This window comes from Strix uralensis, chromosome 4 (genome assembly GCF_047716275.1).
Source record: "Strix uralensis isolate ZFMK-TIS-50842 chromosome 4, bStrUra1, whole genome shotgun sequence".
NCBI lineage: Eukaryota > Metazoa > Chordata > Aves > Strigiformes > Strigidae > Strix > Strix uralensis.
In genome coordinates, this window is record NC_133975.1 from 94342890 (window position 1) to 94355998 (window position 13109).

The 13109-nt window shown below is 39.8% G+C and overlaps 1 protein-coding gene across 7 annotated transcripts in view; it reads left to right on the forward strand.

Moving 5' to 3' along the window:
• The window catches only part of MAP3K9 (mitogen-activated protein kinase kinase kinase 9), a 63851-nt gene extending 52475 nt beyond the window's left edge, over nucleotides 1-11376 (forward strand). For 5 of the 7 annotated variants that reach the window (XM_074867986.1, XM_074867980.1, XM_074867983.1 and 2 more), the window contains one exon: nucleotides 525-11376. In XM_074867986.1, the coding sequence (XP_074724087.1) occupies nucleotides 525-1006 (482 nt within the window). In that variant the 3' untranslated portion in view covers nucleotides 1007-11376. The remainder of the gene's footprint in view (nucleotides 1-524) is intronic. The other 2 variants (XR_012628875.1, XM_074867982.1) reach the window with 2 other exon arrangements.
• Nucleotides 11377-13109: the final 1733 nt, after the last annotated feature.

Below are 13109 nucleotides of genomic sequence, written 5' to 3' on the forward strand. Positions count from 1 at the left end.
AAAACCAAACATCATCCCTCACCCTTAAACGAAAACAAACCAGGAAACATCCACAGTAGGTAGTGTTAAATGGCTCTTCCAGGAAGTTGGTCCTGCTCGCTGCAAATGGGTGTCACATATCCTGCTGTGCAAGTGTCTCCCTGATCCATTCAAGCTGTTAATGGCTATTGTGCACTCTGAAGGATTTGGAGAGTCCTCACCTCTGGTAGGAGGTCAAATCCATGCTCTCCAGTCTGAAAATTGAAGCAAGCAAATGAGAGAATGAACGAAACTTGCTGCTTGTACTAGGTCAGTGAAGCAGGTGTCTTGCAATGTGTTGAGAACAGTGTGGGGATGAAGAAGCCAGTTACTCACTTCAGATTGGTGTAATCTTGAAGATACGGAGTTTGTAGATTCTGAATGGAGGCTTTCTGCTTTGAAAATATTTTCACAGTGTACATACAATAGACTAAGATCTGTTGGAACCATTTAGCAGTGACATCTAACATGTTTCCCTCTTCTCTTACATTCTCTGTTTTGGATAGGTGTATTAAAAACACCTAGTCCAAGTAGAGATCCCAATGAGGTCCCTCGCCTGCCAGACCCCAACCTTGTTTTTCCTCCAACCCCGAGACGATGGAATGCACAGCAGGACCCCACACTGGAAAGACCCAAGACATTGGAGTTCCTGCCCCGGCCACGTCCTGCAGCCAGTCGGCAGCGGCTTGATCCCTGGTGGTTTGTGTCACCCAGCAATGCCAAGGGTGAATCTTCTGCCAACAGTTCAAGTACTGATACTCCAAGCAATCTGGACTCTTGTTTTGCTAGTAGCAGCAGCACTGTAGAAGAGAGACCTGGACTGCCTGCACTGCTTCCTCTCCAGGTGGGTCTTCCTGTAGAGGAGCGGACACTGTTGGACATAGATGCTGAGGGGCAGAGTCAGGACAGCACCATTCCGCTATGCAGAAGTGAACTTAACACACACAAAGCTGCAGCATATGAACTCAAGCAAGAATTCTGGTCTTAGTATGAAATCCACTGGGGATAGTGAGCCCCTCTAAATTCAATCCTACTTTTTGCACTGAGAATGCACTTTGAAGACAGATGAGATGGAGGGATGCTACAGAGGTGCTGCCTCTGCTGAAGATGTGTTGTTCGACTGCCTGATTTTTGTCTGCAGTTGGATGAAACTTGGCAACTCTGAGCTGCTGACTTTTGCTGTGGGGTTTTTCTGTAGTCTTCCCTGCCCTCTAATTGCAGTTTGAATCTGCAATGAGCTAAAATTATCATATCAAAGTCTTTGTTACTGACCTTGTAGGATTTGGCACTTGCAGTAAGTATATTGGTATCTATCCTGGTATTAATCAGTATTTTCAAAGCTCAAATATTACACTACAGCAGACACTAGTGTTTGATGTTTTCCCAGGAAATCCAGGATGGAATCAAGTAAATATCTGGAGACTACCTTCTCTGAAATGTATTCAGATCATTAGATAGGTCTGGGAATCATGGTACCCCCCACTGAAGGAGCAGAAGTAGCTATCTTAGACTCGCCTGTCCTCCTTTGCTCATGTGATAGTGCAAGGTGGAACAGACTGCAGAGGAAGGGCATGGCATCTCCACTGATGGAGGTCTTTGAGAACAGACTGACTAGACTTTTGGGAACGAGTAGGTGTAGTTGATCTTGGCTTCAAGGCAGGTTGGATGGACTTCAGTGATCTCTTGAGGTCCTTCTCAGCCCTATTTTTCTATGACCCTGTGCTTTCAAAAAGATGAAGGCTTGTGGTATGGCTGTTTAGCTTGCTTTTTTGTTTCAAACTTTGGTTCCATCAGCCTCCTTTTCCCACCCCCTGTATCACAGGCTCATAGTCAAGCTGCCTCAGCTTTGGGAAGGGAATTAGCAGGGACTCTTTCTTCAAAGCTGTGTTGGTGTGCAGAAGTTCTGTGTTCCCTCTTTTTTTTTTTCCTTCCTGTTTTTCCTCCTTTGTTACACTTTTTAGGAGTGGCCCTTGAAACCCAAGACTGTTCTTATGCACACTGATAGTTGTTTAAGGCTCTTTTAAAACTGAGGCTTGTTAGTAGTTGGATTGTGCAAACAGGAATCAGAACATCTGGATTCTGTTTTATTTTGTCACAGACTCACTGTGTGACCTTGGGCAAATAATGTAACCTCTGTGCCTGAATTTCCCCATCTGTAAATAATAGGAATAATACCTACCTCACAGGGAGAGGGGTTGGGACATATGTAATAGATATAAAGTCCTTTGAAATCTTGGAGTGAAAGACACTATAGACGTGTAAAACCTTATTATTGTTCAAATAAGTAAAAACTCCTAACTCTGGAGCAAGAACAGACCCCTGTCTTGGAGGAAGTCACACAAATAGGGTGTGCCTGTGCTCACAGTTTTCTGTGCAGAGACTGTGTGTCTGTGCCTCTGCAGGTATATCTTATCGGCTTTAATGAGAGCTTCTCTTCCCCAGTTTTGGCATTATAAACAAGGGATGTGGCCTTTATACGAGTGTGATAAGGTAGTCTGCTTTTTTGCAGGGTACAGCATATCTGTTCACTCTTTTTGTACAGATCTGTGCTCATTTTGCTAAGCTATTGACCATTTGGTTACAAATAACCGATTTGACAGTGCTGCCAACACAGTGCTCAACCTGTTAGGGCAGTCCAGTCCTGCTGCGAAGGCAGTGTAGCAGAATACTTTCTCACAGCTGTCAGCACACAGAACCTGTGTGTTTAGATGTTTATAATCTGATGTTAAAAACCAGCATGTGTGGGGAAGTACTGTACTTAAGGTTTTTTAATTCTGTTTGAGGGCTGAAACCAGCATGTTGCCATTAGTCAGGTGCACCCTTTTTTCCAAGCAAGTACAATATGTTTTTGTGTAGGAAGGTCACACATTTCTTGTTTATCACATTCCATGAAACATGTTTAATGGCAGAATTACTTTTTGCTGCCTTCCCCATTGAATGCTCTGGAGGTAGCCTTAATGGTGCTACACTAACTGCTGAAGCTGGATAGATTATTGACTGTGTAGGCAAGGTATTCTGATGGTGGGGCTAAGATACTTTAAAAAGAATCCTTAACGTTTCTGACACTTTTGTTAAATGTAGACCTTTAGCATTATTGATTTCTTAAGCATTCATCCTTTTGCTTTCTGTTTCTGAAAACTCAGTTTGTGATCCAGGGAATTAAATTAAAAAGGCAAAACCCACTCAAACAGATGGTTAATTCTGATTGTGCTATCGGAACAATCTCAAGGAAAGCCCAGTCAGAGGCTGTTAGAGGGACTTAAAAGCAGGAGATTAAAACTGTCTACTTTTTATAGTCTCCTTTACCATTTTAAAAAGTTTGAAACAAAACTGGATCAGTTGTTCTGAAATGTAATGTATTCTATCCAAAAAGTATCATTACAAATGTCATAGGAAGCATCATTTGCTCTACAAAGTCATCACCTGGAGTAGTTCAATTCAAATAGGAGTCTTTAAAATCCATTTACTTGTGTTGAATGGGAGGTTACCTTTCTAGGTCACATTGTTTTAACTCAGCCCACTAAACTTTCTGATAGTTGGCCAGTTGCTTTCACCAAGTGAACTGTAAGGTTTCTGTCAAGTCCCCAACAGGCAAGACAGCTGTAAAGCCAAGTTGTTCAGTCACCTCTTTTGCTTAGGAAAGTTGAGGATGGAGTGTCAAAACCCCTTCCCCCTTTCTCCGTTTTAGATAACCACTTGGTGAAAGTGGTGTGTGGCTCACCTATTAGAAGTATTTTGCTCTGAAGAGCATCTTCTCTAACATCAAATGGACATTGCTACATCAAAGGAACTGGGTAGGACAGATGACAAGGAGTCAAGGATCCAGATCAGGGTTTCCAACCTAGATATTCTCTATTACAAAGCTGCCAGAAAGACTAGGTAGAAGCATAATGTTTGGTGTTTGTTTCTTTTTTGAACACTCCTTGGATGCAGTTATCTTCACTGAATCTAGCATGTGAAATAAAATGAGGTAGTCTTTGAGCATCAACCCATAACTGTCTTCCAGGTGGGAGCCTGTGGCTAACCTGAGGTACTGGGCAAGAGGAGTCTGTTGTAGAAACAAAGCTGTTGGCTTTAGGAGGTGGTGGGATATTCTCTGATGGGCAGAGGGAGTTCTCAAGGCAAAGAGTTGTCAGGTGTTTCACCTTATGCATCCCAAAAGCTGTTGCAACTGGTGTCCTGAGGCCCAGAGGCTGTGTGCATATTTAAGCTAGCTGGTAACCTCTCCCTGTATTCATCTATCTCATCCTGGCTTGATTTCTCACCATTCTTATTCTGTTGGGCTTTTTCCTTGCCAGCTGTGGGAGCTGAGGTGCTCCAAATCTCCAGAGGATGCTTCACTGTAGTCCTCTAGATACTGAGAAGATATAAGACTGTCAGCTCACAAATGTTTTTTTCTACTCGTTACTAGTATTCCCATTTGTCAGGGAGACAAAAGTTTCAGAATACTGTTGATTGACATACCTTTCTAGCAGTGTTAAAGGAAGATGGTGAAAATCTTGCTATAAGAATTTGTAATAAATGTATTGTTTTCTAAATATCTGAATAAGTTGCACTTATCTTTTTCTCATTTTCTCAGAAAAAAACCAACCATGAGAACACAAAATCAATGAGCAGTCTCAAAAGTAATGATAAAAGAATGGGGTAAAATTTGTTAAAGTAATTACAGGGCTCACAAAGAGGAAGTGACAAATTTTTTAACTAATAGTAATAGTAGTAATGTTGTTGCTGAGAGAAATTTTTCTAGTCAGGAAACTTTTTTTAAATAGTCAGCTGGCAGTATGTATCACTAATTTATGTAATTGATGTGCTAATTTAGGAAATAGAAAAAATTTTGCCAGCCCTTCAAAATGTGCTATCCTTGTAGCCTGTTTGTTTTTCCTGTAAAATTCGAGGGGAAACACAGTCATAGCAACCAGTGCAAAAAATTACAGGTTTTTTGATAAATTTCTACTGGTTTCACAGAACTTGAGTGTGGGACAGGTAGAGAGAAGAAGGCTTTTGTGTCAAAACTAAAGTGATATTAGTTACAGATTTTTTTCTAATACTGTTGCTTCCTATGGACTGCACAATGCTCTGTTTTGCCAGCAAGTAGGTCTTATCTCCTTTCAATCCTTTCCAGAGCTACAAATGTAACTTTTTATAGGTGTTATTTTTTCCTTCAAATTATTACTGCCATGGGTTGATATTCAGTATGGCGCAGGGAACCTCAGTGAAAATATTTTTTTTGTAATGGTTTTCTAACAAAAAGAGTGTTTTCAAAGTGAATTTTACATTATTGATGTGGAAACACCTGTTCTGGTTTGGCATGCTTTTATGATGAAGTATTTTTCTGTACCTCTAGGAATGGGAGTAGTTGCCTTCCTCTTCATAGCATGCTGTTACATTAAGACTTTATGGACAATACTGCATAAAGATGTTACTTCGATTTGTCATGAAACCGGATACCTCTCATTCAGTTGAAGGTGAGGCAGTAATGGTCAAGTAAAGAAAGGTCTTTGCCATCTGCAGTTTTCTGTTAAATAGAAAATGACAGGAAACCTCCCATCTTGAGTCACCTTTCTATCTTGAGCTTAACTTTTATTTGAAACTTAATTCATCTCTGTGGGATGAATATGGGAGCTGGAGTCCCATTAGATGTATGGAACCAAACCTAATACTGTATCCCAAAATTCGATGATAGACTGTTACTTTTGTAAGTAATTTTAAGCTAATATTAATGGTTTTGTTTCTTTTGGGTTTTTCTGAAACCTTTCTTCTTGGAAGATGTGCTTATTCCTTTCTAACCTTTTCCATGTGTTTTGGAAGTATTCTCAAGAACTCTTGCCAACTCTGTGGCAAATAAAGAGGCTTACGTCTTGCACAGAGATATACAGGTCCTCCTTTTGACTTCACATTTTTCAGTATGAAACAAGGATGTTTATATTTGGAAATGAAGATTTCTGATCCTTATCCTGTTGCTGCAGAAAGGCTGCTTAAATTCCATATTTATAACTCCCTTAAGGCTATAATTTAGGTAAAACTGGACATTAAGAGTGAGGGGATAGACATGTGTTAAAATATATTTGCAAACAAGCAATAAATACAGCATGTACATGCAAAGAACCAAAACACATTCATGCTGTCACAGAGGATAACTTTCAGACTTCATAAACCTTTGCTTGATCATATAGTTAAGATATCTTAGGGCAAGAATGCCTTTCTATGTTTTTCTGTTAAGTTTTTTAGTGTAAGATTAGAATATGGTGGTTTGCACAGCCAGTGGTATTGTATCTAGCCGGACAGAAACAATTTTTAACCAAATTTTAATCTTTTTCTTCATTTCCAATCCGGTTTGTGGTTTACATTTTCCCTTTTTTTTTGTGGTTAACAAACAAAAGAGTCTTAAGAAGCACTTGTTTGTTGTTTCCTCAGCCCTACTTTCACAGTTTCACAAGGCAGTATGGAAATGCCTTTATGGCTTATTCTGCTGCTCCCTCTGTTGAACACGCTAGTATAAAGTCACATGCTGCCGTTAAAATGTGCATTTGCTTTTGTTTTTTCTCATGCTCAGCTTTTTTGAGCAGCTTTGCTATTGGTTAGAGATGAATACAGCTTCTGAAATGACCTACATCAGCTTTATTTTTGTATGTTAAAAATAGTCTTTCCCACTTTCCCACCGAATAGGTGTGTGTGCTTGATTAAAAGGTAATTTGCCACTGGTGACTGAGTGGTGGGTCTGATGTAGCTACCAGAATTATTGGTGTTCCTCTCTAATAAGGATCTCCCTTTTTTGCAACTGGAAAGTCTGCAGCATTTTGTCAATGTTTGTATACAAGAAACACATTTTATTTGCTTCTCTACACGTGTCAAAAAATATTTTTTATTTTGATACTAAATGGACCAGGAACACAATCTTCCTACTGAGAATGGCTTCTTGGACTGTTTGGTTTTTGCGTTTTTTGGTGTGTTTTGTTGGGTGGGTTGTTTTTTTTTTTTAAACCTGTGAAATATGTGTGTGTTAGGTGTATCCTGTATTCCTAGGTGCCTTCTATCTCACATGCCTCCTTGCTAGGGCCTGAGGTTGTTTTTTGGAGAGAACTCCTGGTTGTAGCTTTCAGTACTGTAGTGTTCTTCATCGCACATCAGGCCAAATACCAGCACAGTAAATATTTCATGTCCTCCCATTTATTGATGTTCATACACCCCTATGGAAAGAAGTACACTATCCCTGGCTCTCCTTATCTCTCAGTTAGCATTCTGCCCCTATCTCATCTTTATCGGTTATTAATTATTGTTACCATAGTACTTGGGGACCTAAGACAGAAACAAATACATGTTTTAGGTGTGCTTTGACCTAAAATGTTTCCAAGTTAGAAGCATAAGACACAACTGGGAGAAGTGAAAGTGAAGGTTTGCAGGAAATAACAAATAAAAGAGTAAAATTATCCTTCTTAATGTAATAAGCAGTCAGAGTACAGAGGGATACTAGCTGCTTGGTAATTTCATGGCATTGTAGGTAAGTTGGGCCCTAAAGAAGGATTTGAGGGGAATGTGTAGTTACTTAATCTCTGGTTGGTTTCTTTTATTTTCCCCTGAGCTACCTCATTTGTAGAGATGTAATGGGAAGAAAGCATAAGTTTTGGTAAGAACTGCTCTAGGTAGGCAGTTGAGGCTGGAATGATGGGAGGACAGAAGCAAACACTTGTATTTGGCTTTTTAACATGCTAATTTCTAATCAAAAAAATAAAACCAGTAATTCAGTTTCCTAAATTAAGATTATACTTGATTTTACTACATATGTCTCCAAAATAAACAATAAACGACAAGGTGGGGCATTTTTCTTGATGGTTTCTGAGCTGTGGAAGAGCTGATTGTCCATAGACCAGAAGATGATGATTTCATGTTGGTCACTATTGCTTTTAAAAGTGAAGGTCTGTTTTTTGAAAACAAGGTGGGTTTTTTTAAATAATCTCATGTGCATTTAAAGTGGACCTACACACAATCTTGATTGTTTCCCTGTATTTGCAGTGTTATTTTCCTAACATCAGATCCTAATACAGTCCTTATTGTACCTGAATGCTAATAATGTTCAGACAGCCCAATACAGCTAATATTAAGAAACCATGACACATTTTTTAGTGGTTAGTATAATGGATTTATAAGCTCAGTTTGAAGTGGGCTACTGTTAGGTCTGTAGCTGATGGGTCAGATGGATGCACAGCTAGCAAAATGGGGCTTAGAACAAATCTGCAGGAGGAATGCCAAAGTTTTATTTCCTTAAAATAAATTATTTGAAAAATAATCATGTTGTGGGGAAAAAAGGCCCTTCATTATTCAGAAATACTTCACTAGGATCTTGTCCATGCTCAAATTTTAGCTTCTAGGATAGCTAATGAGAACCTATATTGTGTTCAAAAGTTGTTCACTGAAACCCCAGCCAACCAATAAGACCAGAATAATGCATTTTATATATGCTGTGTGAGTGATTGACACTGTCTCCCTGTTCTACCTTGATTGTTCCAATTTAGCCTTTTCTCAAGAGCAGATGTTGAGGTTGGATAAAGCTAACCTCCTTGTCTTGGAGAGATATATGGGTCTGAGAAAAAAAGAAACATTGTTCTAGCCATGTCCTGATGCTTTTGTGTCTCAGTCTCTTAGCAGTAGAGGTTATAATGGAGCAGGAAGACATGCTGGTGTTTTTCCAAGCTTCATTGATAAGAATGCTGCTAACGGAAGATTTCAGTATGTACATGAACAAGTTTTTTGGGAACCCTTGTACTTGGTTTCTCCTCACGGAGTTTCAGAAGAAACCTGGCCTCTGATTACTGTTTGGCATAACTCGGTTGCACGCTGAGCTGCTTCAGTTTTAGCTACATCTGGAGGAGAACTGAGCTTCTTCCTCGGGTTCTTCTGGAATTTGTGGGTGTGGCCACTTCTCAACTTGGGTTACTTGGATGTGGCCACTTATAAACTTGGGTAATGTGTTTTCTCCCAGGCCCAGTCTGTGTTGCAAAATGACTTGTCACCCTCGACACCCTCACCTTGTTGCCCACATATTCATAGTAGGGTGGTTGTTCTGTCTTGCATGCTTTATTGAGCAGCTCTTACAATGTCAACAGGGTTAGCATGTGTATCTGAATAGGGCAGCTAATACCTCTGAGCTGACTTTTCACACTGCATCTCAAGCAGATGTTACTGCATCAGTTCTGCCATTGCTCTGTTGTTGAGGTTATCTTGACAAACATAACATCCAGAAGTCCTAGACTGTAAAGAACAAAGCCGGGGGGTGGGGGGGAGGAAAAAAGGAAGTATACAAGTGTTTGCCAGTTGAATGGTTGAGTTTGGCCAGTGCTCTTTGCAGAGTAAAATCCATTCTTGTGCAACATAGGTCTCTTTGGGAGATGACTAAATTCAAAGTGGAGAATATACCTAGATCCACTTAAAGTCAGTAGGCACCAGTGCCCCTTATATTTGGCAATTACAATAAGAAACCACATAGAGCCAAGAAGATCTAGTAGTAAAAGTTTGTATTTAGGGCAATTAACTTTTAAGTTAGAAGGGAAGAGGCCTCAATTTATGAAAGCTCTTCATCACATACTTAAGCATCACTGAAGTCAGTGGAATGTATCTGTGGGTCAAAATGCACAAGACCCCAATTCAGCAAAGCTCCTTTAATCTAAATGGAGGGATTGTCCTGTAGAAATTAATGGTGAAGGACCAGGCTCCGTACTTGGATTGTCAGAGGAAAGAGTCAGTTTACCTGAGGAAGGAGTTTCTTCACAAGCCTCTGGGTAAATGCTGGTTTGATTGCTGACTCTTGTGGCCTTTCCATGACTGCACATGCCATGCCTATTTGACTGCTAAGTCTTACCATAAACAGGGTAAGCTTTGGAATGTTTTCTGATACAGGAAGAAGGAGCAACGGCTTCTGCATTAGCAGGCTACTAGCTGTAAAGGGGCAGTAAGTGGTGCACGGAGGTTGTATGTGCAACTGTCAGTTTAACCTGAGACCTTCTCTCAGGTATTTTTCTCATTTTAAAAATGCATCCCTCCAGGCTGGTGGACAGACCGGACAAGTTCAGCAGTGATCAACATCCACTACTGTTACTAGAGTTCTAGGGTTCTTGTTTGTCAGCTGTTGGCACAGCACTTCGTGCTGGTATATGTGATTTCTTTGTCATAAATTCAGGACAAGCTGGAAATATCTGATATATTTTGCCTGACTTAAGTTGAGAAGCTTATATGGAGTGGGCAGGGCAACAGTGGTGCAAAAATCAGGGAAAATACCTGTGCTTTTAACAATGTCTCTTCTGTGGCTTTGAAAGTCCAAGAATTTCTCAGCCAGAGAATGTATTTCCTTCCTCTTTTTATAAGCTACTCCTTTCTTTTGCCTTATTAATTGTGGATCTGCTCCTGCTTCTATTTAAAGCCAGATGCAAAAATCAGTGACCTGACTTTCCTAGGTACAATGCTGTAAATCTGAAGAACCAGGTGAGTAGATTATTCTAGTGTAAGATCATGCCCCCACGTCTGTTCTTTTGAGATATGGGATAGTTCCTGCTTGTGTTGAAATCACTGTGTGGAGGGTGTTGGGTACTTCATAAGGAACTCCAAACTCTGCAGAACTGGAATTCATCTTACAACTTAAGTATTTCAGTCTGGTTTTGGAGACCTCTGTATGTCTTCTCTTCTGTTCATGGTGTTCAAAAGTCTGTTGCTATGGAAGTAACACCTGAAGGTATGTTTTGCCTGAAGAACCTGCAATGAAAGCAGTTAACATTAGCAAGTGGTAATGTACCCCAAAGTTGAGTAAAATAACAGAGGCCAGCAAGTTTTTCTTGTTTGTGTGATGAAATGTTGTCAAATTAAGTGATTTGTTGGAGCCTTCCTTTAACTTCTGTACAGCAGTAAGCTTAGAGGAAAAGAAGATTGCATTATTTTTTAAAAAGCTTTATTTGTGACCCGGACTTGTTGCCTCTGACCCTCTTGGGCTTAAATAGTTAAATTATATTAATGTCCAGTTTGTTTCACTGTAGGTAACACATCAACTGAATACTCTTGTGCATAATCTACTGTATCTTTCCTCTGTTCTGTGTCAATGTATTATGTGTATTTGGATTACAGTTCTTTTTTGTATTAAATTATTTTATGTTATAGAACAATATTTAAATGAAGCAAAGAGCTAATGAAAGTTGTTGGCGTTTTGGGATTTCTTTTCTCTTTGCTCTTTTTTTGGATGTACTGTAAATTGTAAACCAAGGATGCCAAGCAGGCTTGGTTCAATGGCTAAAATTATTGTATTACAGTGTAATGCTGATCTAGGCCTTGTCTCAACACTAGAGCACACAGACTTGAATAAAACTGTTATAAAAGTGATCGTCTTCAGGTCTTGAGTTCTTGGTTTTGTGCTTCAAATAGCAGTGGCGTTACCTTGATCTGAGGAATTCAGAATTTTTCCTAGTGCCACAAGAAGTTTATTTTTCTTTGCTAGGTAACTTGGTCCTGATCAGCTCTTCCAGCTCTGGGTCCTCCATAGGGTTTTTGAAATCTGTTTTTGCAAAACCCTGGACAGCAGGCATAGTACCTGTCTGCTCACCCCTTTTTGGCTTTTCTCTGCACAGGGTGATTAATTGTGTACCATTTTTTATTAAGATTAGTATTGCTGTTCTGTTAGCTTAAGATTTTTCTACTCTTTATTTATTATCCCAGCCAGAATGTGAATCTGGATCTGAAGCTAATGCAGTAACACATTTTGTGCATGATGACATTTAACAGATGGTTTAGATTCACTTCTGATGCTGTGCCTTTGTCCCTGCCACATCATTCAATGAGACACAGTTGCTTGAACAAGGCTCCTTCCAAGCTGTCCTTCATTTACTGTCGGTGTGAAAGCCAGAACAACGTGGTTTTGATTCCGAGGTTGTGTGTTTGGTTTCTAAGTTGTGCCTTTGCTCTTCTCTGCCACCAAGCCATCATTTCACATTTCCGTGCTTTAAGAAATGCAGCTGCACTGATGAAGGACTATGCACTCCAAGACCTTAAGTTTCATCATTTCCGTTTGAAGAGTTTTTTCTCTAACATGGGTATGTGCAAGAAATCCTACACCCTTCCAGCAGATATGGAGACTGATCAGTGCATAGGTAGACTACCTTTACTCATATATTCCATTCAAACTGCTATAGTGATGGTTGTTGTGATAAACTGGGAGGAGAGTGGATGGGCAGTCATTTATGTTTAGTTAGAAAAATAGCATGCAAAATTAATTGCCTTTTCACTTGTTTTAACAAAAGGTGTCTTGCAATGTTTTATCTTTGAAACTGTCTTTCCCCTTCTCCCCAAATCCTGACTCCTCAAACTAAACCAAATATTTCTGTCTTCTGTAATGTTTTTCAGAGTAGGATTCTGTCCTAAAAGAATCAGATTTTCTAGCTGAATTTACTCACCTGTCACAACCACAAGGTTACCATAATGTTCAAGCTGGACTCATCAGGAACAAAAATTTAGATGCATCATGGCAGATAAATTTCTGCCAGCAAATGCAGCTTCTACAGAAAATGGCAGGAACACATAGCACTGGGGCAGAACATAAAAATAAAGCTAGCAGTGTTCTAAGCAGGGAAATCTAATCACTTCTAGCAGAGAGGGAGGATCCTAAGTGAAAGCTGCCAGGGTTAGCATGGATGCAGAATGAACACAGAAGCAGATGCTTTAAGCTGAGTAACTTCAGTTTTTCTTTTGTTGATGTGTAGGCAAGGGGTGCACATACAAATTCTACAGTGCAAATCTTACGTAGGCCTTCAGCTGTAAATACACTCAAGTAAGGAACTTGTAATGTTAACATAACATTATGTTCCTCAGATGGTACATGCTGGAATAGTACATGTAAGTGGTGCTCTGAATGCCCATTGCATACCTTGCTGAAACCTCTCAGTAGCCTTCTGAGGCTAAGCAGATTAAGGGGAAGGTGGGCAGGCCTATGCAGCTGCAGCTCATATGATAAATTAATCTGCTGTTTCTAGTGGAATTTTGACATGCGTGGCCCTTCTTATGTGGAAGAAAAGAAAGAGGCTGTCCTGCTAAAGCTAGGCTTAACAAGAACTGAATTAATT